At 41.5% G+C, this 25603-nt stretch overlaps 5 protein-coding genes and 2 non-coding genes across 10 annotated transcripts; 5 read left to right on the top strand and 2 right to left on the bottom strand.

Moving 5' to 3' along the window:
- The first annotated feature begins 16 nt into the window (after positions 1 to 16).
- Positions 17 to 5576, top strand: LOC145705416 (uncharacterized). The gene is made up of 12 exons (XM_081782883.1): positions 17 to 141; positions 203 to 328; positions 374 to 622; positions 662 to 1363; positions 1707 to 2100; positions 2150 to 2279; positions 2342 to 2459; positions 2504 to 2621; positions 2670 to 2937; positions 2982 to 3359; positions 3402 to 4037; positions 4803 to 5576. Exons 4-11 carry the CDS (start codon positions 1093 to 1095, stop codon positions 3789 to 3791), a joined length of 2067 nt encoding a protein of 688 aa, XP_081639009.1. The 5' UTR covers positions 17 to 141; positions 203 to 328; positions 374 to 622; positions 662 to 1092; the 3' UTR covers positions 3792 to 4037; positions 4803 to 5576.
- On the top strand, positions 5539 to 12085 carry LOC145701711 (unconventional myosin-Ia-like). Its single transcript, XM_081778927.1, is given in 13 exon segments — positions 5539 to 5654; positions 6428 to 6707; positions 6791 to 6870; positions 7021 to 7465; positions 7542 to 7727; positions 7974 to 8452; positions 9206 to 9499; positions 9745 to 10021; positions 10063 to 10807; positions 10810 to 10947; positions 11156 to 11443; positions 11608 to 11664; positions 11755 to 12085. Coding segments are annotated over 12 exon segments (3327 nt in total). The 5' UTR covers positions 5539 to 5654; positions 6428 to 6477; the 3' UTR covers positions 11863 to 12085.
- A 21-nt stretch (positions 12086 to 12106) lies between these two features.
- LOC145705417 (procollagen galactosyltransferase 1-like) lies at positions 12107 to 16688 on the top strand. 2 transcript variants are annotated; one of them, XM_081782887.1, is made up of 8 exons: positions 12107 to 12412; positions 12459 to 12653; positions 12696 to 13022; positions 13067 to 13302; positions 13355 to 13455; positions 13499 to 13887; positions 13962 to 14529; positions 14575 to 14693. In XM_081782887.1, the coding sequence occupies exons 1-7, from the start codon at positions 12146 to 12148 to the stop codon at positions 14193 to 14195; spliced, it is 1749 nt and encodes a 582-aa protein (XP_081639013.1). In that variant the 5' UTR covers positions 12107 to 12145; the 3' UTR covers positions 14196 to 14529; positions 14575 to 14693. The 2 variants fall into 2 exon arrangements, with proteins under 2 accessions (XP_081639013.1, XP_081639010.1); XM_081782884.1 differs by lacking the exons at positions 12107 to 12412; positions 12459 to 12653; positions 12696 to 13022; ... (1 more) ...; positions 13355 to 13455; positions 13499 to 13887 and adding exons at positions 14739 to 14904; positions 15223 to 15345; positions 15392 to 16265; positions 16311 to 16688 and having other exon boundaries at positions 14193 to 14529.
- Positions 14944 to 15015, top strand: TRNAW-CCA (transfer RNA tryptophan (anticodon CCA)). The gene has a single exon. It is a non-coding gene; the product is annotated as a tRNA-Trp (tRNA).
- TRNAW-CCA (transfer RNA tryptophan (anticodon CCA)) lies at positions 15098 to 15169 on the bottom strand. The gene has a single exon. It is a non-coding gene; the product is annotated as a tRNA-Trp (tRNA).
- A 248-nt stretch (positions 16689 to 16936) lies between the features above and the next one.
- On the top strand, positions 16937 to 17744 carry LOC145705431 (rab-like protein 3). The gene is made up of 2 exons (XM_081782908.1): positions 16937 to 17504; positions 17547 to 17744. The coding sequence occupies exons 1-2, from the start codon at positions 16937 to 16939 to the stop codon at positions 17672 to 17674; spliced, it is 696 nt and encodes a 231-aa protein (XP_081639034.1). The 3' UTR covers positions 17675 to 17744.
- A 51-nt stretch (positions 17745 to 17795) lies between these two features.
- On the bottom strand, positions 17796 to 22258 carry LOC145705418 (SMAD family member 3-like). 3 transcript variants are annotated; one of them, XM_081782888.1, is made up of 11 exons: positions 22128 to 22258; positions 20641 to 20726; positions 20331 to 20461; positions 20176 to 20284; positions 19523 to 19627; positions 19142 to 19422; positions 18731 to 18958; positions 18626 to 18683; positions 18363 to 18576; positions 18072 to 18313; positions 17796 to 18026 (listed from the first exon to the last, which is right to left on the bottom strand). In XM_081782888.1, exons 1-11 carry the CDS (start codon positions 22188 to 22190, stop codon positions 18005 to 18007), a joined length of 1539 nt encoding a protein of 512 aa, XP_081639014.1. In that variant the 5' UTR covers positions 22191 to 22258; the 3' UTR covers positions 17796 to 18004. The 3 variants fall into 3 exon arrangements, with proteins under 3 accessions (XP_081639014.1, XP_081639015.1, XP_081639016.1); XM_081782889.1 differs by lacking the exon at positions 22128 to 22258 and adding an exon at positions 21319 to 21402; XM_081782890.1 differs by lacking the exon at positions 22128 to 22258 and adding an exon at positions 20981 to 21140.
- Between the last annotated feature and the right edge of the window lie 3345 nt (positions 22259 to 25603).

Genomic DNA, 25603 nt, shown 5'->3' with positions numbered 1-25603 from the left:
CAAAAAAAATGTTCAGAATCGTATGTTTGGTCGAATAATCCGTACGCTCTTCAGATTAAGCGTTCTTCTAGCATATATTAAAGCCTTGAGATACACATCATTAGTGAACGAATACACGCCCCAGCCAAATCCATACAAAAAGTAAGTCAACTAAAGAAAACCGATATCAGAAAGAAACTTCAAAACTTATTAACGTTTGAAGATATGGAGGTGATTTTCGAAAAGGATCATATTGCTTGGTTGTTCTTTCAACAATCAATTTCATTCTGCTGATAATTGACGAGTTCTGGCGATCAAACTCGGGCTCCAGATTGCGTAAAGTGTCAGGGTAAGATTTTCTCGATTGATTTTGAAAATAATCGTTTTTCAATAGAAAGTTGTTCGTAAATGTGACCCGGCCGTGCTCTTTGACATTCTGCACAACAGTCTGGTTCTGTCTCCTTGTTAATTTCAACATCTCCTGGGTCAATGGATCGAGATGGTTCCCCCGCTGGTACGGGCACACAATGTATACGTTGCCCGCTTTCTTCGCCCTTGTGGAAAGTTTTTTCGCGCCACACGACACGGATGGTTTTGGAAAAGCGATGAAACGATCATTCGGCTCCTTAGGATTTTTCATTCTGTAAGTTGTTTTTGAAGCTTTCATTTCTGACCAGTTTAGGTGGCAATTGAGCATTTTAATATTCGAGGGTTCGGCACAGACGCCTCTTTTAATGTCTCGCTGGTGGCAGCTAATGTTGCTCGCGCTTGGCATCTCTACAGTTAATTTCATCATGCTTGGCATCGGCTACATCATCGACTACGCAGTGCACGGCCTCCCACTCGAAGTCGAAGAAGTAGGAAGTCTCAAAGAAGATTAGATCAATTCTTATTTCTATTTTCAATTTTGTGTAGATGGAATCAGTCTGTTCAAGTTCTACAATTTTGGTAGTCTCCTTCATGTCAATGTAGATTTTACAATTTTATTTTTCTAACTCGACATTTCTTCAATTTTACTCTGCCAGTTACTCTCCAATTGCGTCAATTTCAATAATTTGATTTGAGCTGAACAAGTTTCATGAAGTTTTCACTTTAGAAATCGGACACTTTTCAATGTGGCGGCCCAGTGGAAATCGCGGAGGAAACAGAGGAAGAGGTTCTCCTGGACGAGGCGGCTCGCAGAGCGCAAGCCCTTGGCCTGATAGTAATAACGGAAGACAAGGACGAAGAGGATACGGAGAGAATCAAAATAATCAGTTTCAGCAAAAGAGCAAGAGCGACGATCCTCGAAATCATGTTGGAATGAGTTTTCGCGGCAGCGGGCGCCCAGTGACGAGGCCAGAAGCTCCAGGACCGAATGCGAATTTGAGCAGCGGTGGATTAGGTAAGTTCTTCTCCTGAATTTTTATTTATACGAGGATCGGTTTTAGGGACGAGTCTACGAGAGAATTTCAAAGGTCAACTTCACAAAATTTCAATTCACAATCATATTCAATACAATTCATATCAAGAAATTCCAAACATTTTTGCGTTCTTTTCAAACATTTATCTTCCTCAGAGAAATTCACATGAACTACTGCAGGAGTTGCTCAAATGTTATGTCACCGCACAGTACTGAATGAAAAGTTTTGAGAACAATTGATATATAAAAACCGATTAGAATAAGAGAACATCAAGATTTCTAAAGACAAGAGATTGTTTGATACATTTCCAGAGACTTAAAAAAGTTCGTCCACCAGGACCGGCCCGGCCCGGTGGTATGCCTCAATTGAGGGGCCGGGGACAGGGGCCAAGATTTGGATCGGTGCCGCGTCAACCCCAACAGCTAAACACCATCTATCGTTATCCATCTGAGCCTGGGAGAAATCCAAGAGGGAGAAATGCAATGGATCCCAATTTTCAAGCTAGCTGGTATCAAGGAAAAGAGAGTCAAGAGGAGGATGCTCACGGAGGATCATTTCACCAATCAAACAACCACTTTTATGGACCATATCATGCCAACAATTCTTTCAATCAGAATAATCAGCAAAATAAATATGATTTCAACCCGCATCAAGGGCCAGTTTCTTTCCGAAAAGATCAGCCAGCCCCTCCACCAGAGCCTAGTTTTGCACCACCTAGGTCTGTCTTACAACTGTTTTACTGAATTGTTGAGAAAATAAATTAATAGTGAACCACCACCCCCGCCGATTCCAGAATTCGTCGAGTGGGAGCTCAGGCATCTCCAAGGCCCGCTAGGTGAGAAAATGCGGAAATATGCCAGTTTGGTAAGTTTTCGCAAATCGAGCGAAGAATCTCAGGAACCGGTCTTTTTTTATATTCACAATGGCCTTATCGGGGTATTGAAAAATGTCGTTGAAAGAGAAGAATGTGGAATATCGAACTCGACCGACACCGGGAAATCATGAGAGCAGAGGCTCAAGCAGAAGCGCGCCTGATCGAGCAGGAGCGCCAAGCTAACATGCCAAAAAAGCAAGCTGGTATTTCTCGAAACTAAAATGATTTTGGCATGAAATTATCTTAGGTGGCTATGCGACGATTTCAGATAGCGATAGATTGAAAAACATTGACTGGAATGATCTTAAATTACTGACGGATAAGGACCTAAATTTGAAGCTGGACGAAATGAAAAATCTCCAAGAGTAAATTCTCTCGTCATTTCTTTGTTGTTGAACTCTCAATGTTTTCAGGAAGTCAAAGAAAGAGTACTTCGACTGGAAAGAAGACTGCGAAAAATGGAAGAATCAGCACGCCAATCATCCGAATAAAACGCTCTTTCAAAATTACATCGACCAATGGAAGGAGCAAGACAAGACACTGATGAAAGTCCAAGAGGATCAAGCGAAGAAAATAGAACTGATCCGCGACGAACTTTATCGTCGAGATCCAGGCCCTCCAAGTCCGCCAAAATTCTTTGATTTGAAAGGAGGCGATGATTTTCCAGCGAATCTAATGAAGGTAAAGCGATCTTATATTTATAGCGTCATCATTTTATGTCTAAGAAAGGCACGATTAATTTGGCTAGGGAAGATGTTGTCTCACATAAAGGAAGAACATTTGAAAGACCACCGGCTGGCTACGGCATGCCTCGCTGTTTCAGTAAGCAAAAAATGGTGGAACCAAAACGGCTTTCTGACGAAACCGGCCCACCAGTTTATGAGCCTCCAAAGGAGCCCGGGTCGCTGAAGTTGCAAGGAATGGATGACATTCCAGATCTGCCGAGCAGGAAGAGAAAGCCAATACAAGCAGATGTGACCAGCTCGACGTGTAATTTGTTGGATTTGGACGTGAACAATTTGAAGGATCTTCTTTCGAAGGTTCAACAAAATGTTCCTCCTAAAGAGGCAGAACCACCGCAGGCGGAGAATGCCGAGGATCCGGTAGTTCATTTCTCTTCTTCTTTTCAAATTTATGTGTTTCAGGAAAATCCATCCGGGCTGCCAGACGACTATCAATTACCAGTTCCGATGCCCGAAGGTTTACCAAGTGCTATTCCTCCTGTTAGAGTTGTTCAAAAGCCCGTTCCTCCACCAGTAATTGTCGCCCCAAATGCACCACCAGTTTTACACCATCAACCAAGACTACGACATCCCCGACCACCAATGGTGCATCAGCGCCCACCAAGGCACAATAATCCGAGATACAACCATCCAAGACCTCCTTTTCATCAGAAGCAATATCGACCCAGATTGACTCAAGAAGAAAAAAGCCTTTATGAAAGAGCAGAACTCGCAAGATCGATCCCTCCGAAGCAGGAGAAGAAGGTTATAGATAGGGTTTTCATAAAAGTCATAAGATATAATAAAAGATAAAAAAATTTCTCATAAATTTTGAAATCCCCATTTTACATTGGACCCAAAACCGTCCACCTGAGCCAGAACCAGAAGTTCGCGCATCTCGTCGGCCGGCGAAAGTAGTCGACTACAGTGCTCCTGAACCTCCAGCAGCGCCTGAAATAATTGACAGAGACAGTCGAGAATACAAGAGTGAAAGTTCATTTTCCTACGAGTCATATCGTAAAGAAACGGAAAGTAAACTGGACGACCATTATGACACAGGCAGGGTGCTCGATTCGTCCAAAATTTTTAATTTTCCCGGACGAATGACGGACGAGGACGAAAAAATCCTCCCCGGACGGACGAAAAATGGACGAAAACGAGGACGAAAAAAAAACTCGTCAAGCTCGTCGAACCGAAAACCGAAAAAAACTCGTCTAGTTCGTCCTGCCGAAAACCGAAAAAAAAACTTGTCCAGCTTGTCCAACCAAGGGTCGGCACTGACTATTCCGACCAGGTCGGGCTGTCGATCGGTCTTGTTTGGATACAAAACACTGACCAGCTATTTCAAAAATGAAATTAGTCGGTTGGTCGGTCAATCTGATAGTTCAAAATAAAGTTATTTTCGGCTCTATACTCCCACAAAACGAGCTTTATCAGGAATTCGGTTTATTCTAAGCGAAAATTGAGGATGTTTCACTCATCAAAATGAGTGAAGCATGCAGGTTGAATTTTAAAAATATATTAAGGGAAACGAAAGTTATTTCAATGTTATTTTTGCGATTCCGGGGCCCCGTTTTACTCAGTTTAATACTAAAATCTCGGTTGGACGAGCTGACGAAAAAAAAACGAGACCGGAAAAGATTTTCGGTGAGCCGAGCGGACGAGAAATTTTCGTCGGACGAAAGTGAAAAAAAAATCGTCAGGACGAGTTTGGACGAGGATTTTTCGGGCACCGGGACGACGAATTGACGACGAATTTTCTCGTTTCATCTCGTCCTCGTATCGGACGAATTTGACGAGACGAATCGAGCACCCTGGACACAGGGACAACTACTAGTAGAAGACGAAAATACCGATCGCGCTCACGGTCCCGCTCAAGATCACCGTCATATGATCGGTACTCGCGCAGATCAAGGAGGAGAGGATCAAGGTCAAGATCCCGCTAAGTTTAAAAAGTGTTTCAAAAGACATTTGTTTATGAGCCACTTATCGTTTCATTTATCGTGCAAGAAACATTCATTTAATAAATTCAAAGTTCCGTAACAATCCGAGTTTTGTGCTTTTCTCATTCAAAATCAAAGCAATTTTTTGATTTGCTCACTTTAGTAGGAGATTCAATCTTTCGATCACTAATGCGATTTCATGGCTAATGCTAACCCCGATGTGTTTCAATTTCTCAGCGGTAGAAACTCTTCTCTAAATTGGCGATCAAATTTTGAGCATCAAAGTTTTGCCAATGTCATCAGTTTGACATAAACTTTCGCCCGGAAGTATTTAACGAAATCTAACTCGAGTTTCAACCGCAAAGGGACTATCGGTAATAATTTTTCCCAAAGCTGCGGACGTAGATAAGAAAATGGTAGAAAATGCACGGGTAGGAGACATGTACCAACGTTAGATTTCATCACGGTGGAATGTGAGAGGAATTTATATATTCCATGGCAGATTTTTTGCCATCCTTCTGGTCCCTTGGCGGGATACAAAGTCATTTGACGGACACACTCTGAATTGAGAAACAGTGTAATCCCTTTTTTGACACGTTGGTGGCGACTTGAGGATAGTTGGCTCGAGTTTTAGGAGTCATCCCTTTTTCGGGTATCTTTGGAGAGAAAAGGTTTTATGATTTGAGAACAGAGAGAATTTTTCCTGCGTGTTTCTCACAGGATACTGTTACAGGTGCGCGACATAAAATTCATGAATCAGCATTTCAATCTTCAATTCGATACCTTCGTTAAATCTTATTTGGAAACCTGACAATAGAAGGGCTTTAAATAGTCACTTGTCTTGAAAGTTATTAATACAAGTCAATTTCCAGTGATTTACAAATGCCAAGGGCGGAAAAACAAGAAAGAAAAAGCCCGGCGGTAGTATTTAAGCAAAGAAAACTAACAGTCGTAACTTTTAAACGACCTTTTTTCTGCATTTATGTTCTTGCAGCGCTGGCAATTTCCCTCGATACACTCTCATATATCGCCACAAAATAGGTCTAACGTCACTGTTGTGTAAATTTCACCGCAGCGCTCTCTCTCTTTTTTTAATAAGCTTACTGTAAATGCTTAGCGGGTCTTACTCTTCAATTTTCATTTTCATAATGGAACGCGGAATTTTTTTCTGCCGATTCTGAATCGATCATTCAGTGGGGTCGCTGCGGGCCAGAATGTGGAGCACCAGAGACACCTTCATTTCCCAGAGATCGCGCTAGCATCAAAATTCATCGTGAAAAAAAAACGTATATTATTTTTCCAAAAGACTTTTGTTTACAAAATAGAGCTGCTATTCTTATTCTGAGACAATATTTTTATGAGATTGAATGATGAGGATTGATTAATGATTATTGAAAATGGCATTTTGAAATATTCATCAAATCTGAAATTTATGATCGGTATTTTTGCTCCCGGGTCATAAATTTGAAGATTTTTAGGGAGAGCGAAATTGAGAGAGAGTTTCAGAATGAGCTGCTAAAAATCGGAAAGAGAGAAAAGTTCAACAAGAAATAGCGATGACATTTGTGACTGGGACGAGTTTCCAGCTGGATCTGGGCGACAAAGGCACCGGCGTCCAGGATCTCGTCCTTCTTGAAAACATAAACGAGGAAGCGGTGCTGGAGAATTTACGGAAGCGCTTTGCGAAAAATGCAATTTACACGTACATTGGCCCCGTGGTTATTTCCATCAATCCGTATCAGAACGTGGCGATATACTCCGACGACATTGTTCGAAAATATAATGGGCAACGGTCAGAACAAAATAATCCATTTCTATCTTTGAAACGAGAAAGTAGAAAGTAAGAAACAGTTTGTGACCGCAAATAAGTCGGAATATGTACGAAATGCCGGCGCATCTGTTTGGGTTAGTTGAGGCCGCATATCGACAAATGCGCACGTTCTGTAAAGGTAAAATTCAAATGTATACCATGTACTACTCAAACATTTGGTTTTGAAAATTTTCGAAAAGAAACTTTTTAGAGAAAATTCTTAGTAGACGTTTATTATCGAAATAAGTACTATTTTCTTATTTAAATAAGAGTTAAATTACTATTGAAGATCAATGCATCCTGATCACGGGCGAATCCGGCGCCGGAAAAACGGAGGCATCGAAGATAATGATGAACTACATTTCGACGGTAACGCCGATGCAAGTGGGGATAGATCGGATCAAGGATCAGCTTATCCAGAGCAATCCGATCCTGGAAGCTTTCGGAAACGCGAAAACAATGCGAAACGATAATTCCTCGCGCTTCGGCAAGTACATGGATATCGCCTTCGGCTTTGACGGACAACCGGTCGGCGGCCAAATCAATAACTATCTCCTTGAAAAGTGTCGCGTCGTTTTCCAGTGCGCGGAGGAGCGTAACTTTCACATTTTTTACTTTCTCATTCACGGAATCGACGAAGCCGAACTCGCCAGCTTCCAATTGACAAGGCGTGCGGTCGACTACAACATCCTTGCTCGTGGTGGAGTCGAGCACGTTCCAGGCATTAATGATAGGTACACCCATATTCTAATTAGTTACGCTTGCACCTAAAATTTGGCCATTTTCTTTGTATGTAAATCTCGTTGTTAGTAAACGCTGGGAAGAGTTAGTAAGCGCGATGGTTACGATAGGTTTTGCGGAGGAAGAGATTGGCGCAATCAAGAGAATCATCGCGGCGATTCTGCACCTTGGAAATGTGCAATTTACTTCTAAAGGTGACGACGAGTGCCAAGTCAAGAACGCTGAAGTACTCGGCCGGGTCGCCACCTTGCTCAGGTACACTCTTTTCTCTCTTTTTTTTTTGTTTACTCAGCAGACTATTTTAAGAGTAAAAACATCTATTTTAATAAACCAATTTTTTCGCTTTATTATACAGTGGTCGTTGATGAAAGTAGAACCTTCGATTTCGCTGCATAAAATAAAAGTGTCCCAGAGTAAATCGGGATAGAGCAGCTGCATCTTCTTGCAGTTAATGTTCAAGGCAGAGCATGCAATTTCGTCGGCTAACACGTGGTATTTAAGGATCCACGAGGAGAGCCTAAGTGAGGCTCTCACCAGAAGAGCCATCAAGATCTCCTCGGCAAAAGGCGAAACAGTTCACGTGACTCTTTCGGTACCGGAAGCGGAAGCCGTCCAACTGTCCTTTTGTAAAGCTCTTTACGGGCGCGTATTCGACTGGTTGGTCCAGCGACTCAACGCCTTTCTCAAAATAGAAAAGAAAGAAATTAGAAGCGTGATCGGCGTTTTGGACATTTACGGATTCGAAGTGCTCACAGAAAACTCCTTCGAGCAGTTGCTGATCAACTATTGCAACGAAAAGCTGCACCAAGTGTTCATCGAATTAACGCTGAAGCAGGAGCAGGAAGAGTATCAACGCGAAGGAATCCAGTGGCAACAGATTGAGTACTTCAACAACGTGCCCATTGTTAATCTCATCGAGGGGCGCCCCGGGGTACTCGGCCTACTCGATGAAGAATGTCTCCGACCAGGAATGGAATTGAATTTTTCTTTTATTTTAAAATTTCAAAATTGAAAAATATTAATTTCGAAATTTACTGCAGGTCGGTTGAGTGAATAAGTCCTCTATCTCCTCCCCTTATCGCACATCCTGATTAATTAGCATCGAAAGCGTTTATCTACCTAGTCTGTTACCCTGGGCTCGGCAATCTGACCTGAGTAAAACCCTGAGTCAGGCCCCTGAGTACTGAGTACACAGGCCCTGACCTGTGTGCCTGAGTAAAATCGAGGCCCGAGAAAAAAAACCCTGAGCCTGACCCTGACCTGAGTTAAGAGACAGGCCTGAGTTGCTCACACAGGGCCTGAGTAAGCGAAAAAAACACAAAAAAGGGTCAATTTGCAATGTCAAGGCGGTCAAAATACAGTAATTTTCCATCTTATGGGCGATTTTGTGATTAAAGGTTATATGTAATCTGCGAAAAATGGAATTGTTAAAATTTTTATGTGTGGAAAAACCCTGAGTTTTGGCCTGAGTCAGGCACCTGACCCTGACCTGAGTTCCTGAGTCTGAGCAGGCCTGACTGAGTACCCTGAGTACCTGACTGAGTGAGAAACCCTGACCTGAGTTCCTGAGTAAATATCAAGAAAAATTTTTCTAACCCTGACCCTGACCCTGACCCTGTACTCAGGTTGCCGAGCCCAGCTGTTACCTCCCAGGGGGTAAACATCGTTATCCCTCTTTAAATTCTACTACTTTCCTTCTATCGCTTGAATCGTCTCTCGATTTCATTGAACAGGAGAAACAGGTGATGCGCAACTTCTTCAAAAATTCGACATCTATCTTCAATCCAGCAAATTCTACCAGAGTCGAGAAAACAACAACAATTCTAAAAGCAACAAAGCGACCTCCAAAAACTCGAACAAAAGTGCAATCCTAAGCTCCACCGACTTCAGTATTACGCATTATGCGGGCACCGTGAAATACTCGATTATCAATTTCGTCGAGAAAAATAAGGATGTTTTATATAGCAGCCTGTCAGCTGTCTCTTTCAATTCGTCGTGTCATGTCCTGAAACAATGTTTCCCAGAAGGTAAATCTTTCGAGTTGATTTTCCATTTGATAACAAATGTTAACAAGAAGGAGTGACACATAAAAATAACTAGTTCATTCACAAATCAGTTTATCAAATAATTTTTAAAAGAAATAGTTTAGAAATTAATTATTTTTTATTCTAATAATGATAATTATCGAAAAAATTATTATAATTAGTTATTACTATTACTATTATTACTATTAGTTATTTACCAGTATTCATTAAAAATAATAAATTATTAGGCGATCCGAAATTCGACAATCGAAAGCGCCCACCAACTCAGGGTCACCAGTTCAAATTGTCAATGTCGACATTGATGAAGAACTTGCTCCAAAAGCAACCACATTACATTAGGTGCATCAAACCGAATGAACAAAAAGCCCCAAAATTGTTTGACAAGGGCCTCGTGACCAGCCAAATCAGATATTTGGGGCTTGTTGAAAATGTTCGTGTTAGACGAGCGGGATATTCCTTTAGGCAGTCTTATCCCGAGTTTCATAATAGATACAAAATGATGAGGTAAGAAAAAGAATTCTTAAAAATATTTGTAAAAATCAAAGTGACTCAACTTGGCCTTCATCAAATAAAGCCCACCGGGACGCGGTTAAATGCATTCTGGAAGACACGAAGCTTTCCAAAGACGAGTACGAGTTCGGTCGATCGAAGATCTTCATCCGAAGTCCAAAAATGATCTTCAAGCTGGAAGAAATCCGTTTGAAAATGCTCGAATCCATCGTCGCCAAGGTCCAAGCGCAGTGGCGATGCTACGTTCAGCGAAAGAAATTCACGGCAATGAAAAGCGCCCAAATTTCTATTTCGTCGCAGTGGAAGTGCTACAAGCAGCGCCGTCTGTATTTGGAAACGAAGAAGAGTACGCTGACGATACAGTGCTTTTTTCGGGGAATGCGGGCGCGCGCCGAGCTCGCCAGACTCAAACTTATTCAAAAGCGGCATAATGCCGCGACCACTATCGCCGCTGCGTGGCGTGGGATGAAATGTCGCCGTGAAACGCGAAAATTATTCAAAGCCAATGCTGCCCCCATAATCGCCCGTTTTATGGACAATCTATCCGTAAAGAAGTACTTACTTGCTTTAGCCAAGTCTCTTCCTTCCTCCTCTCCCACAGATTCTTCCTGGCCGATTCTGCGCCACAAAAAACTCGCAGAAACCGACTCCTTGCTCAGAAAACTCCATCACAAATGGCGATGCACAAATCACATCAGAAAACTGACGCCCAGTCAACACAGGCTTCTGGTTGACAAAGTTGAGTGTGCAGAAATGTTTGAAGAAAAGCGCTTTTCCGATCGCAATTGAGACTTGTCTACAGAGCCGATTATATCAACCTGAATTCGGAGAAGAAATGGGAAGACCTGAGTACGAAGAACCTTTTTGGCGATATCCTTTTTGCGGATATCATGCAAAAAGTTAACAGAAAAGATGGAAAGGTAAAAATTTTTTAAAATATGAGATTATTACTAACAAGTAGAAAAGTGCGCAAGAATGAAATTAAAAACATTGTACGTCAGACTTGCTAAATTCGTAAATTCCAGAATAGGCGGAATTCGACTAAACCGCGAATCGCAAATTCCACCTCCCGAATTCCAAAATAAAATAATTCCACTTTGCCTGGCTAAATTTACCTTCTCGCTTTAGACGCAAGAAGTAATCGTCGTTTTGACATCAGCTGTGTCGATCCTTGCGGCCGACTCGCTAAAACTCAAGAGCACAATTGAAGTCAAGAATATCCACAGCATTTGCATGTCGCCTTACGATGACGGGGTCTGCACACTTAGAGTCAAGCAAGATGGCCTCAAAGGGGACCTCCTTCTCACGGGCAGGTTCGTCCTCGAGTTCGCGTTGCGACTAGGACAAATTAAACGAAAGGAGGGCAAAGAGTTGGATATCATCATTCAGCCAAATTGGAAAATTCTGTATAAACAGGTACTTTTTTAAACACTCGTTTAAAATCATTCTATCTAAAAATGGCTTTTGTAATCGAATAATGTACAGGGGTGAGCTCTACTGTTTAGTTCCAACTTGGAAATTGGTGTTTTTGCTTGAAGTTAAAAGTAGAACCAGCTCAAATTTGATTTTTTGAATTTCAGGAAGGACCATTTCCAAGAAAAGGAATTCTCAAGTGTTGCGGCACTGTTAATTTTCAAGTAAGTACAGTAAGACTCCCCCTGTATGTGTACATAGTAACATGCCAAAACTTCCCTTGTGAAGACAAGCCGATATCTAACCCATTTCAGCACGAACTAAGTATAGCCGTCAGCGAGTCCTCCTCCGTCGATCTGCCAAGCTACAAAAAGAAAAACAACCATATAGAAATTCATGTTCCAAAACAAGTCAAAACCTAGCAAATATTATTTCATTGTCACTTCGCTCACTTTCACGTTGTGCCTTCTCTTCAAAATAAAATATTCAACTCAAATTCAACCCTATTTCCTTTCGCCCAAAAATACATAAAAAAGATGCCCAAATCGAACCAGTTTATTACAAAAATAGCTCTCCCGCTGTGTTTCGCACTACAAAACAGTCCCCCATAAAATTTTTTTCTGTACAAGCCGAAATTTCTTCACAAAAAAAAATCAAAAAAAAAAATTTAAAGAGAAAGAAACGCTAGAATTGAAATTGTTAAGAATGCTGCTAACAAAGCTGATAACGTTAGCGGTAGCTGGTGTATTGCAGGTGCATGGACAGTCGGAATGGGATGGTGAGGCTGAATTTATCCCCCCGTCGATTTTGATTCCCGTTTTTGTGCGTAACAAGGAACATGCTTTGCCGTACTTTTTCGGTGGCTTAGAGCGGCAGAATTATCCTAAGAGTAGGATTCGCCTTTGGTTTGTCACCGACCACAACGCGGATAATTCCTTGGAAGTGATCAAGGCCTGGAAAGAAGCCTGGGAGGTATTCTTTGATAATATTTTTCTTTTGTCGCTATTCTGTTCGATAGATGGAATACATGGACATCAAGATAGAAATCCGCGATCCTCGAAAAGGGCACTGGAACGACGCTCAGACGGAACTGAGCTGGTCGCCGAACCGGTACGATCATATTCTAAAATTGCGGCAGCAAGCGCTCAACCACGCTAGAAATATGCTCGTTGATTATTTGTTCATGATCGATGCTGACAACATCCTTGTCCAGGTAATCGCTCAGGAAACAATCAAATCTGATTTACTTTTACAGCCAAGTTTATTGCGAAAACTGGTCCTTCGAGATAAGCCAATTGTGGGGCCTATGCTAGAAACCGGCGTTCCTTTTTCCAATTTCTGGTCGAATCAAAACACCGAAACGGGCTACTACGAGCGAGGAAATGACTACTACGACATTCGATACTACGAGCAGGAGTTTCTGAATGTCCACAAAGTTCCAATGCTCCATTCGTGCTATTTGATCGATATGAATCGCAGAAAATCGCAGCTGATTCAATATTGGCCCAGAATCGGAAAGTATTCTGATGAGCTGCCTTACTGGCCGATGGATGATATTATTTATTTTACTGGAATGGCCAAGGTACCGTCCAACTGTTAAATCTCTTTTTGATTCTTCATTTTCAGTTGAACAAAATTGACCTTTGGGTGGATAACACGATGGCTGCTGGTTGGTTTCCGTACCCGGTTCAATCTGGAGAATTGCCCGACGAGGTGGCCATGTTCAACCACATGCTGATGGAAATGAATACGCTACCGCCTGTCGGTTGGGATATGATCCCGCAAGCATCTGCCGCCACGCCGCCAGTTTGGCCCGTTCAAACGAAACATGGCCTCTCGGAAATTTTCGTCATCAACCTCGAGTACGGCCCTTTTTGTTCATTCCTTTCCTTTTAACTAACCTTATTTCTTCAGGAGAAGAGTTGATAGAAAAGAAAGAATGGACTTTTGCATGCGAATTCAAGGAATAAAATATACTCTCGTTCCCGCTGTCGATGGGAAAGCCCTAACTCAAGGTGAAAAAGCTTCTTTCTAGAGCTGTTTACATTTAATTTTAAGAGGACATTGACAACCTCGGAATCCGACAACTACCCGGCTTCTCCGACCCGCACAAGCCACGGACAATCACTCGCGGAGAAGTCGGTTGTTTCCTCTCTCATTTCTATCTTTGGCAAAAAATGGAACCGGGAGAAATTTATTTGGTCCTCGAAGACGATGTTCGATTTGGACCCGATTTCGTCGTCGATTTGCGACGCGTTCTTAGAGAAGCGAAAACGATCGAAAAGTGGGACTTGATTTATGTTGGACGAAAACGCGGACCAGGAGCGGATAATGATGTAGAAGTAATGGTCACGGAGAACATTTCCAACGTGACGTACAGTTTCTGGACCTTGGGATACATCATCACTGGAGAGGCAGCGCAAGTGTTGGTCGATGAAAAACCCTTGGTAAGTTAATTTTAGAAAATGTATTCTTAGCAAAATTTACACTAAAATCCTACTTTTCTAAAATGCATTTTCAGGAAAAGCTGATCCCAGTCGATGAATATTTGCCGATCATGTACGGAGCGCACAAGATCGACAGCTACACGAAAGCCTTCAAGAACAAGAACCTCAAAGCGTTCTCTGCCAATCCCGTCCTCGTCCAGCCAACGCACTACACTGGCCAAGAAAATTATTTTACCGACACGGAGCCTTCCACTGACGATGACATTCTTCAATACGAAAATCTAAATGATGCAAAAGAAGAGCTTTGAAAATCACGATTCCTTATTTTATTCTCTATTCCATCATTTACTATTGCTTATTTCTGTTTCAACTGACCTTACTGACCTTTCAATCTTCAAGCTATTAATTCGAAAAATCGTTGCAAAAATCATGTCTCTACTTTCTCATGACTCTTCAGCAAAACATGCCTTACAAAACAATAATACAGAACAGCGCCTAAACAAAAATATCTTACAAGGTTCTTTCTTTAGCAGAAAAGAGTTAAAAACACACAGAGAAATGCCCGATACCGACGATGAAGAGGATAAATGCCCGATCTGCTTGTCGGAAATCGTTAATCCGTCGCAGCCCGAAAATTGCAAGGTAAAATCATTTACGAAATTTCACCAGCTAATTCTTCTTTCAAAGCATATCTTCTGCTTGGAGCACCTGAGAAAATGGGCCATGGAAAAGACTACTTGCCCCTTGTGCAATGCGGAATTCAAGAAAATCAGATACTCGCTCAACAAGAAGACGGGGAAATTCAGGTAGGGCCTTTTTCTTTCTTCGAAGAGTCGACCGATTCCAATTAGAAAAGCTGAAGAGCTTCAAGCTCCACGGCCTCCGGAAAACATCGTTGCTCTCGGACTCGAGAACTCTTGGCCACGACTTTGGGCAGCTCGGCGGGACGAAGATATGATCGACACTGTACTTGAAGAGTTAAATGCTCAACGAGAGCGAAGACAGAGATTGTGGGAGGTAATCATTCATAACCAGCCTTTACGATGGCCCCATCAGGACTCCTTGGCGCAACGGTAGCGCGTCTGACTCCAGATCAGAAGGTTGCGTGTTCGAATCACGTAGGGGTCAAACTTTTTTTGATTTTTTTACGTGAAATGTCACCTTTGCATGCGAAAAAATTCACCTGCGATTGCAAAAAATTTAAAAAGTTTGACCCCTACGTGATTCGAACACGCAACCTTCTGATCTGGAGTCAGACGCGCTACCGTTGCGCCAAGGAGTCCTGTTCATCGGCGCCGGGAATAGATTATAAGAATCAATCGTTAAATTTTTCAGGCTCGATTTGCTCGATCGACGCCATCCTGCATTAGAGCAAGGCGAACAGTCTATCGAACTGGTAGAAGAGTTGAAATTCAATTTAAGCGAGAATTCAGTGCAGAATTTTACCAAGCTAATGAGGTGAGTTAGTTTCTACAGCGCTAGAATCATTGCAAACTTTTTTCAGGCTCAAACACATCGGCTCACCCCTTGGATTCGGCGAGAGATCGTGGCACTCTATGGCTCAACTGACAGACGATACTTGAACGATTTGATCATCGACATTCAGCACCAAGCGATCGAACTCGGAATCGAATCGCGTCAGTTCCGCGAGTTTCTCACTCATCACATGCACAACTACGCCACACATTTCATCCACGAGCTCAAGGGGTTCGCATCAGCGAAAGAATACGACATCCGATCGTATGACCGAAACGCTCGATATGCTCCAGCAAAACGTATGGGTACTCGGCGAAATCCTCAGACAGAAACACCCGGTGCCCCGGAAAGAATCATGCCTATCGATGACCCCGACGATCCGACCCCGATTCTTATTGAAGACGATGATGAGCAAGCGCCAGGACCTTCTGGAATCGGTCGAAGAAATACAAATCGACAGCCGAGACGGCGAACAACGACTAATGACTTTGAAACACTCGTTTTGGATCAAGAAGATTTGCCTCCTTTTGCTCCAGATTTTCCAGTCGTTGATTGGGATGATCCAGCCTTGGATGGCCATTCCACAGACTCTTCAAACGCTGATGGCGACGCGGAAACTCCTCCTCGACTTGAGCCTGAGTTTCCTGATCGTCCAGGAACATCATCGTTAAATCGCCAACCCCCTCAACGTCGACAGGGAATCCAGATGGCTCGAGTGTCAAACATTCCCATCGGCGATTCCAATCCCTTGCTCAACCCGGTCAACATTCCCATCCATCCACGTGAGGGACGAGGTCATGCTTTTCTACCTCACCGTCGCCAGCGGCCTATGAACACTATCGCCAGCAGGATTTACAATGAAATGCAGAGTCGAAGAGAAGTTGTCGATACAATCGTCATAGGTAGAAAAACGATCATTAGTGATTGTTGATTAAACTCGTTTTTAGATGATGATAGTCCTGCTCCTCGCCGCCCAGTCGTTCATCGTTCCCGACTGGAGCTAGAAATTGAGTCGCGACAGCAAGTAATAGACCTCGTTAACTCCAGCGACGATGAAGAAGCCGTAAACTCCACAAAACCAAACAGATCCTCAGACGCTTTCAACCCTGCCTGCTCGCCCTCTCCGCCCCGAATCCCAAAGCGCCAAAACACGACCGAGGAAAATCGCGAGGCAATTGTGATCCTATCTGAATCGGATAATGAATCTGATATTGAATGCGTCACTCCACAGCAGAAACGGCCTCGATACTCTTTCCACGACTGCTCTTACGACCCGGAAGACATCGATCAACCGGGCCCGAGTAGCCTTAATTACTTATAAGTTCTTCTACTATCTATCATTTATATTTGCGATCTCACGTAGAGAAAAATCTTTTCTCAATTTATAATTTTCCTGGCACATCAAATGCTCAGAGTTTATCTTTCTAAGATTCTTCTGAGCTTTCGATTACCATCATAATTACCATAAATACCTTCATAAGAACTTTCTTATGGACTAGTTTTTATTCTATTTGAGACCTTTCCTATATTTTACCGTATTTTGAAGCCATCACTGATCAAAAATCTCACAAAAATGCTCATAAGTTATTATTTGAATTCAGAGATGTCCAATTGCAAAGATATTCAAATAAAAATCCTGGTAGTTGGCGATTCTGGCGTTGGGAAAACGCATTTGTCGTCAATCCTGACTGACGTTTCCGGTTCGATGAAAAATGCTCAGTGCAACTGGACGATTGGTGCCAACGTTGAAATTCTCATTCACAAGTACAAACAAGGCACAGCTGAAGAGGATTTGTATTTCTGCGAACTATGGGATGTTTCTGGAAATCTTGCGCACACAATGTCCCGTTCCGTGTTTTTCAACCAGTTTCATGGCGTCATTTTCGTGCACAATCTCACCAACAGGAAGAGTTTGGAGAACATTCGAGGCTGGTCGGAAGAAGTGCTCGATGGGGACCAAGAATCGGGGGCGAATGTGCCGCTGATTTTGGTAGGAACGAGGATGAACGATGTCATGAAGGAGAAAAAGACGCTGGTAGAGGAGAGATCAAGAAGAATGGCCGAAGAACTTGGGTCGGTGCTCGTTAATCTCGATTGCTCAGATAAAAAGGCCCTTTCTCCTGGATCTGCGGTTAAAATCGGTGCGGAAGAATTTGTTGCTTTGATCCTAACACTTATTTTAGCTTTTAGTAAATTCTTCGACAGAGTTGTTGATCAAACTAAAGCACGCCAGCAACGAGCCATGCGCATTTCTACCGGTTGGAGTACGTCTGCTTCGACATCTTATAGAGGAGGGAAGAAATCGGACTAACTTTTTTTCTAACTGCTGTTCTTTCAGTGCAATAAATAAGTCTGTAAATATACCCAAAGAAAGCTTGAAACTGACTAAGTCGAGGAATACTGATTGACTGAAATTCAAATGCAAATTTATCATTGCAGAAGTTTATTATTGTGATAGAACTTTGAAGAGAAAGAGAGTGGGTGTAACTGTTTTCAGTTTTTTGATACAAACTATTTCTGACTTTTTCTGTCAGGGAACTTTTTTTGGTGATTTGTAAATGTGGTATTTTCGTTGATGTTGATGTAGGTAAACTTCAAGTTACAAAGTTCGAGAGTCCTTTTGCTACTCATTTTTACAGCTTTAGCTGATCGAGCCCATTGTGCTAAAAGAAGGATTAAGTACTGCAGTCGTTGTGTAATGGGCTTACCTCTCCCAACTTTTGTGCATTTCGCGGAGTACCCTGTCTAGCCACTGCAGCGGTGAGTTGAGATGAATTTCAATCCAACAAGGTGCTGACGTGATATGCGCGCGGCGATAGTCGGCTCCCCAGCCCTTCACAAAGCTCAATCGAATGACGCAGAAGTTTTTGAGCTTGTAGACAGCTTCAAAGCCGAGGTCGACAGACTGGCGGAGATATTTTGCGAAATCAGTGTTGTTGAAGATGATAGCCTGCAGATAGATATTGTCATTCAAAAATCATTTAGCGGTTTTTGCTTACCTGGTGTCCTGAGGGAATCTTGATGACTGTTTGTGAACGCAGCTGATGCGTCTGGTTCATGTTCGTTGATTGAACGAATATAGAAGTGGGAGAGGTGTTTCGAAGTTGGATTCTTCCACCTTCGTAGCGAAGCTCCACGCCTTCGTGGATTTGTTTCCGGGCCATTCTGGACTCGTTAGTTCGAATGTCGCTTTCGATGGAGCCAAGACAAAGTCTATTAGTAGTAATTAGTAAACATTTCGGATTCTAAGAATGGAACGCACCTGTTGCCAGGAACAGTTTGCTGAGCGGAGCCGTCCACTCTCACGGTCGTGCTCTTTCCTGAATATTTGCGTCAATAAGCACTTAGATTTTGGATAAGGTTTTACCTTCAAATGGTTGGCCCTGTTTTGAGTTGAGCTCGTAATAGTGAATGGTGCACCAGGTCTCCATCTCTTCGTATTGAACTTCTGTGGCTTCTGCAGCGCCTGTAGGTTGTGGTTGCGGAGCTGCCATCTCACCGCTGTCCTCGTTGTCCTCACTGCTTTCAGCGGTGCCAGTCGAAGGAGAACGCGATCCTTCATCACCTTCGCTTGATGGCCCAGCGAAATGGATAACTAATAATTTTTTATGAAAGATCTTTACTTTGCTGATAAATATGCTTTACTTTGAACTCAGTTGGTATGGCAATAAAAAGAAATATTGAATTAGATTATGTAACACAATTTATGCTCAAAATATTTGCGGCAAAAATAGGCGAATTCCAAGACACGCATTTCCAAAACCATGTTCGTGCTTACCTGATGTTCTGCTGCATTCGCTAATTTGCGAGCCAGGAGAGGAGATTGGCGAATGCGAAAAACGCTGCTGCGAAATGGCAGACCCCATCGGAGACTGCGGATAATCAGAGTCCTCTGATAGCAAGTCGTCAGGCAGGAGATTCTCGGGCGATGGAGGAACGAGATTTTGAAGATCGTGATTTGGCGCAACGACGTAATCCTCGCTCGATTCGTCCCTGTCGTTCCATCCTTGGTAGTCCATGCTTGTCGGCATTCCACCGCCCATGGTCCCGTTTTGAAACCTTAAACTTGGATTAGTGCTGTATTTAGCTAATTGACGTTGAACCGCACTTCGGCAGTTGAGCCGCTAAGCCAGTTACAGTGAAGGTCACTCAAACTTACAGGTTTGGACAAATTCGCGGAACAAGTACAGGCGGCACATGTGTCGCTGCCATTCTTTCATAATGGAAGGGGTTGATGCAGGTGTCATCACGCGGTCGCTGGTGGCTAGAATTTTAAGTATTATTCCATTTCTATCGATAATATTTGAGCAGCAGTGGTAAAATATATATTAATATCGAAATTGTTTTTAGGGTTTCGCTCTTAGCGAATAAGAAGGGAGAATTTTCTGCCTAACCCAATCAGAAAAAAGATAACCCAAGGACCCTGAACCCGCTAATAATCGAAAGTTACAGTTATTTTCTTTACCGGATTCTTTTGAAACGCTTTTTCAATTTCTTCGAAAAATGTTCCATTTTAAATCTCTGTAACTAATCAGTGAGTGCTTTCTCTGAGAAAGACTGGACAATCGCTCAACGATGCTATCAAAAAAGAAAGAACGCGGAAAACTGTGTATCTGAGCAGCCGACTCCCACGAATGTTTCTTTTACGTGTCTTACTATTTATTCAAACCGTGTTTGTCTCGACCTTGAAAAGAAGCCGTCTCAGTGTAAAAGTACAAAAGTTCTGTTGATGCAAGGGATTTTAGCATCTTCAGAAATCGATTTCAAAATATTTATTTTGACTTCTACTCATTTTCATTTTCAATTCTTTACCTTGGGTGGCAGCAATTTGAAGACGACCGCAATTCATGATGATTTTTCAAGTCCTGCCATCGCCAAATTTGACAAAAGAGTAGATGAGGAATGATTTTTCGCTGGGCCACTAAATTAAATTTTATGAAGCTGAGAATATGGCGTAATAAAGTTACCTTGCATGCGCCCGTCAAGACTTCTTGGAATCACAACACATGGTGAATTCTTATTTCCTTCCTGTATTGCTTTTATCAGGTCTTTGACACTGTTTCTTTGGCCATTCTTTTTCAGCTTCCGGACGAGAGATCTAAAGAAAAACGGTTAATGATCTAGGCTTTTTACTCGAAATAAGATAGAGACACCCTTATTTTTGAATAACGAAAGTTCAAAAAAGAGACAAATAAATCAATTTTTTCTTTCGTCAAAGTCAGACAGTTTGATAATAGGATGTTAATCTCATTATAAATTAAGAACTGATGATCCAACCTGATTGCTTTTTCAATAAACTGTTCGTCGTCTAATCGCCTCGCTCGGTCCTTGGCAAGTTGAAGCAATTCATCGATATTGTTAGTCTAAATTTATCTTCAATATCATGTTTTCATCAAAAATAGACAAAATAAGCGGCCCCATTATTGCAAAGCGTATTGCCGGAGATGATTATATCATATAATTTATATGTTAAAAAAGCATCTAAGTACACATTTTTGAGCTTCTTTTCTCAGACCCAATGTTTAGGTTGGAGCGGTTTTTGGTATATTTACATGTCTTTATTTACTCTTAACAGTCCCAACTTAGGTTTTTTAAAAATAAAATCGTCCTTGTTCACCATTGATGCTCTGTTGAACAAAGCTTCGCGAAAGAACGACATTTTTTTCGTTTCTCTATCCTCCTTCAAAAAGTGACTTTGGGGAATCTCCAAGTGAAACGTTCTGGAGTAAGAGAATGTTCCATTTTCTTGCCCAAGGCGATGGAATATGGTGCCAGCTAAGGCTCTTGAGCTAATTGATACAAAAACATCACATTATATTCCAAAGATTGAAGCTCATCAAAACATTTCTAGTTCGAAAAATTGGAATCTGCCATAAAAAGACGAGATAAATTTAGTCTGCAAATGACCTTCTGCACCTTATTATGCAATCTCAGCAAATATTACTCCTAGAATACCTTCGCTCTGTTATAAAGATGTGCAATTTTTATCAGCTCGCTCATTACGGTATTCTATTTCATTCTCGAACAACTACTAACGGATTTCTTGAGAAACGATTAGTCTGGTTTGTGTTTAGTTTGAGTCTACAAATATGTTTAAATATTTGAGTCGCTGTCTAGAGTGCATAATCGTCAGTTTTTAAAGAAAGGGTTAGGGACTGCTCGCACTCAAAAATGATTTCCTAATCAATATTTTCTTTGTCATCCTATTTGTAGCAGTATTGGGAGTTGCTATAAGAAGTCATGTCATCATAAGTTGGTATGATGTTTTACATATCGATAACAATTTGTTTACAGCAAAACTAAAGTTTACATGAAGAATAAAAAATGCGTTCTTGTTTTACCTTCAATGTTGTTGTTACTCACAATAAAGAAGCTTTTCTGCACGAAATCATTTATGGATAGATGTGGTTTGAATTTTATTCATTATTTATGATAAATATTGAATAGGCTGCCACGTATTGTCCATTTTTAGGTGTGCGAAAATAGGCTGCATGCATGGGCTCACAAACAGCAGTTCGAAAATGAACCGCGAGAAAGTTCAAGTTATTACTGTCTATTAGAGCGATGTTATTAGTTGGACTGGGAGTGAACTCGTATCAACCCGGCTTGAATTGACGCTGAGGCGTTCCGAAAAACTGTCGCTGTCACCCACAAAGTGCACCAGACTGACTACCAGTTGTTTGCCGAGCACTCTTATCAAATGTCAATGGAAACAATTTGAGGCATAGACTGTTTGCCGAACAGTGTTCCATTACGGTACTTACAGATGATCGACCAAAGTTTGTCAAGTTCCAGGAAAGGTTGTGTAGGCCACTGGGCATCGGCATTTTCGATTCTGCGCAGTTGGTTTTTCGATGGAGATATTTCTCTTCCTTTTTTAGCGATCCCGATTTTTAATCTTAAAATGCAACTTGAAGATTACAATAATCAACAATTGATGATTCAGAGAAGGTGCGCCGGAAATGGTGCTAGATGGCGAAGTCTAAAAAGTTGTGGCAATTTCACTCAACAAATTCGCTCTCGAGCAGTTGCTGAGGAAGTCTGTCTGAAGCTTAGTTGAGCAGAGATTAACAGTTACTCAGACAGCTTAAGAAAGTACAGTATCACCGCAATAATCAATTATTACAATATTGCTCGTTTTCAGAAAATGAAAAAGCAACGAATGAAAAAAAAATTGTTTTAATCCTGTTTTATAGGGGGAGTTCTGACCAGCTCTTTTTGAAGATTCAATTGATGATCTGATAAGATGCATAACTAGTATTTAATGATATTAATTCAGAAAATAATTTTATGATAAAAATTTTATCAAAGAAGTTCAGCTCAAATAGTGCTCTTCAGGAGTATTATCACTGATAAAAAGTATGGCTGTAGAATCAACCGTGAATAATGAAAAGATATCCGTCCAGAAAATTATATTATTTACAATGGAAGATAGCAAATGATTTTCCATTAATTATGGCTGATAAAAAATACTTATTCTATTGATCATTACTTGGTTTTCGTCTAATTGTTTCTCTCAGGAACGTGCACTTGCTCGATCGAATACAAGTCTGGTAAGGGCAAAAGGGCAGTAGTCGCATTGGCGCAGACAAAGACCTTACCCGCGCGGACTGATTAGTGCAGAGAGCGATCAGTGGCTCAACCCCCCTTTACGGGGGCAGCGCTACTCCTTCGCTCAAAGGAGCCCATAATAATCAACGAAAAGCGCGAGCTATTGTGGCGACTTCAAAGCGTGAAAACGCAACGCTGAAAATCCAAGTATAATTTGCGGCAGAGCATTTCGTTATTTTTTTCATAATGAAATGATTTCTTTTATCTGATAAATTAAGGTTACTCTCTGGAAAGTTATTAATGGAAAAATTTATATTCATCACGCGCGTTCTTAAATCTCTTTATCGCATAATTTTATTGGGAAGAATGATATACAATTTTTATATTCACGGTTTGTGCCGCTGAAACACCGCTTTAGCTGTGTTTGATATTGAACAATAATTCTTAGGAGCGACCTCATCTGCCGCTACATCAAGTTTTTGCATTAACGATTACTGTGACTGTCCATCAATCTCTGAATAAACCCGCCAAATGAATATATGATTATCATTTCTCTAAACGTTGAATTCGATTTTTTTATTGTCTGTTTTACTCTCAGACTCGCGTAACAATTATCGTAAAGATCGGTTAAGGTGGCATATGTATCCATCACTCTGAAAAGATCCTTTCTCTAGCTTTTCTTTTCGAAGTCATCCAATTCTGTTAAAACAAAAGACACGCTCAAGTGCAAAAATACAATGATTCTTCTGAAAAAAACTCGATTAGAGTATTTTGCTAAAGAAAGAGTATTATTTCTCCTGCCAGCAAAATAAGACTTATTTAATAAGTTACTTGAAAATTAACCCTTAGGCTTTCTTGTAGGAACGTACTTGTATTACATCATTTTTACAGTTATTACGTGATGGTAGAGCAGACATTTAATAACCGAAAAGGTCTGTTTTGAACAGTCTGACTGCGCTAAACCAATGTTTGAGCCAACTCCTTTCTTGCTAATTCGATGAAAAGTGACTGAAATACTTGATACAATTTGTACCCTTGTTTACGACTAAGAGTGTAATATGATATTATTATATGATATTACTATTTATTATTATATCCTATAATGTCAGTGGATTAAAATGAGATACTCTTTAATGTTTCCAAAGTCACGAGGTAAAATAAGGAAGTATACAATTAGCCTGGGTCTCAGACCTAGGATTCGTTTCAAAAGTGACGCCTGGGTCTCAGACCCAGGATACCCCCTCAGAAGTGACGCCTGGGTCCAAAAATTAGGAGATAAGCGTTATTAGAAGAAAAAAAATAATTTTCTCCCATGAATAATTGATAAAAAGTCTAGTATTTACTATAATTAAGGTTAGTGTTAGGGGGCACCTGCAAAAATGACGGAACAGTCTCACCCGAGGGGGATAGGCTAGGGTTAGTTAGGGTTACTGAAGGTAACCGTAAGTAACCCTAGACTAGACCCCGGCATTTTAGGACCTAAGGGGCGAAGCCCCGTGGTAAGGGGCAAATAGATCTGAGAGTTTTCAGAGAATCAATCGACGAAGTCTGCCGAAAATGCCCATTTTTAAATTAATCCTGGGTATTGGACCCAGGCGTCACTTCTGAGGGGGTATCCTGGGTCTGAGACCCAGGCGTCACTTTTGAAATGAATCCTGGGTCTGGGACCCAGGCTAATTGCATCCTTCAAAAAAAAAAACGTTCTCACAATTTTACCTAAGGTTAGGGTAAAAGTTGGATTTTGTTCTCTGCTGCTTATGAAAGAAAATGCGTTGCCGTTCTCTCTCGTGTAAGACTGCCACTGTTAATAAGACTGATTCTTCCTTGAGGAATCGTCTGAAAAAAAGCGTCTTGTCTAGACTAATCTGTCTTGAAGTTTTTACTCGCTTGGAGATAGGCGTTAGGCGCTACTGGATCGATAATGCTGCGCATTTCATCCCTCACCGTCGGACAAGCTGCAACACGATCCTTAGTATTAGTAGCATCTAAGACCGGCAGATCCGTTTTCGCAAATAGCCCATTTTAAATAGGCGTTCTAAGAAGACCGATAGTGGCCTCTGGGCACGAAACCTTAGCCTTCTCAATTACTTCTAAAATTCTTTGTAAACTGACACATATCTATTTATGAAATCATAGAAGAGTACAAATGCTGATTTTCGACGATTCTCTTTTTTGATATCTTCTGCAATACCCGACTTTTATACTGCCCTTTTACCTTCTACTTGACCAGTTTCTCAAGTCCGTTTTTCAACTGAGGCTCTTCAGTAAGATGAGGGCCACCTCAGAAAGTTGAGACCACCATGAAATAGAACTTTTATAAATACCTTGAATAATAAATTCCTCGTAAATATATTCTCTTGATAATACATAGTGAAAATAATAAATAGAATAAAATATTATAATAAGATGTAAAATATAACAAAGAGCTTTCGCTTTGACTGATTGTGACCTGCCTGTAGCCGTTCTTTAAATAGGGGGGGGGAGCACTCGTAGTGACAGACGCTTTCCGGAAGAGCAAACTGTTACGCCATCCAATGTCGATGGAGTCTAAAAACCGAGTCTGCACTCTCGCGTCTGAACTCAAGTCAAGAGTTCAAGGTCGTCCATGTACAAAATTTAAACAACATCTCAATACCGGAAGCGTTTTACAGATTTCCGCTACTTAAAACGCCCGGGCTGTATTTGCTGG

The sequence above is a fragment of the Oikopleura dioica genome, chromosome PAR (genome assembly GCF_907165135.1).
Source record: "Oikopleura dioica chromosome PAR, OKI2018_I68_1.0, whole genome shotgun sequence".
Classification (NCBI taxonomy): Eukaryota; Metazoa; Chordata; class Appendicularia; order Copelata; family Oikopleuridae; genus Oikopleura; species Oikopleura dioica.
The sequence above is the reverse complement of the archived record's forward strand: the minus strand, read 5'-3'. Positions and strand labels throughout refer to the sequence as shown.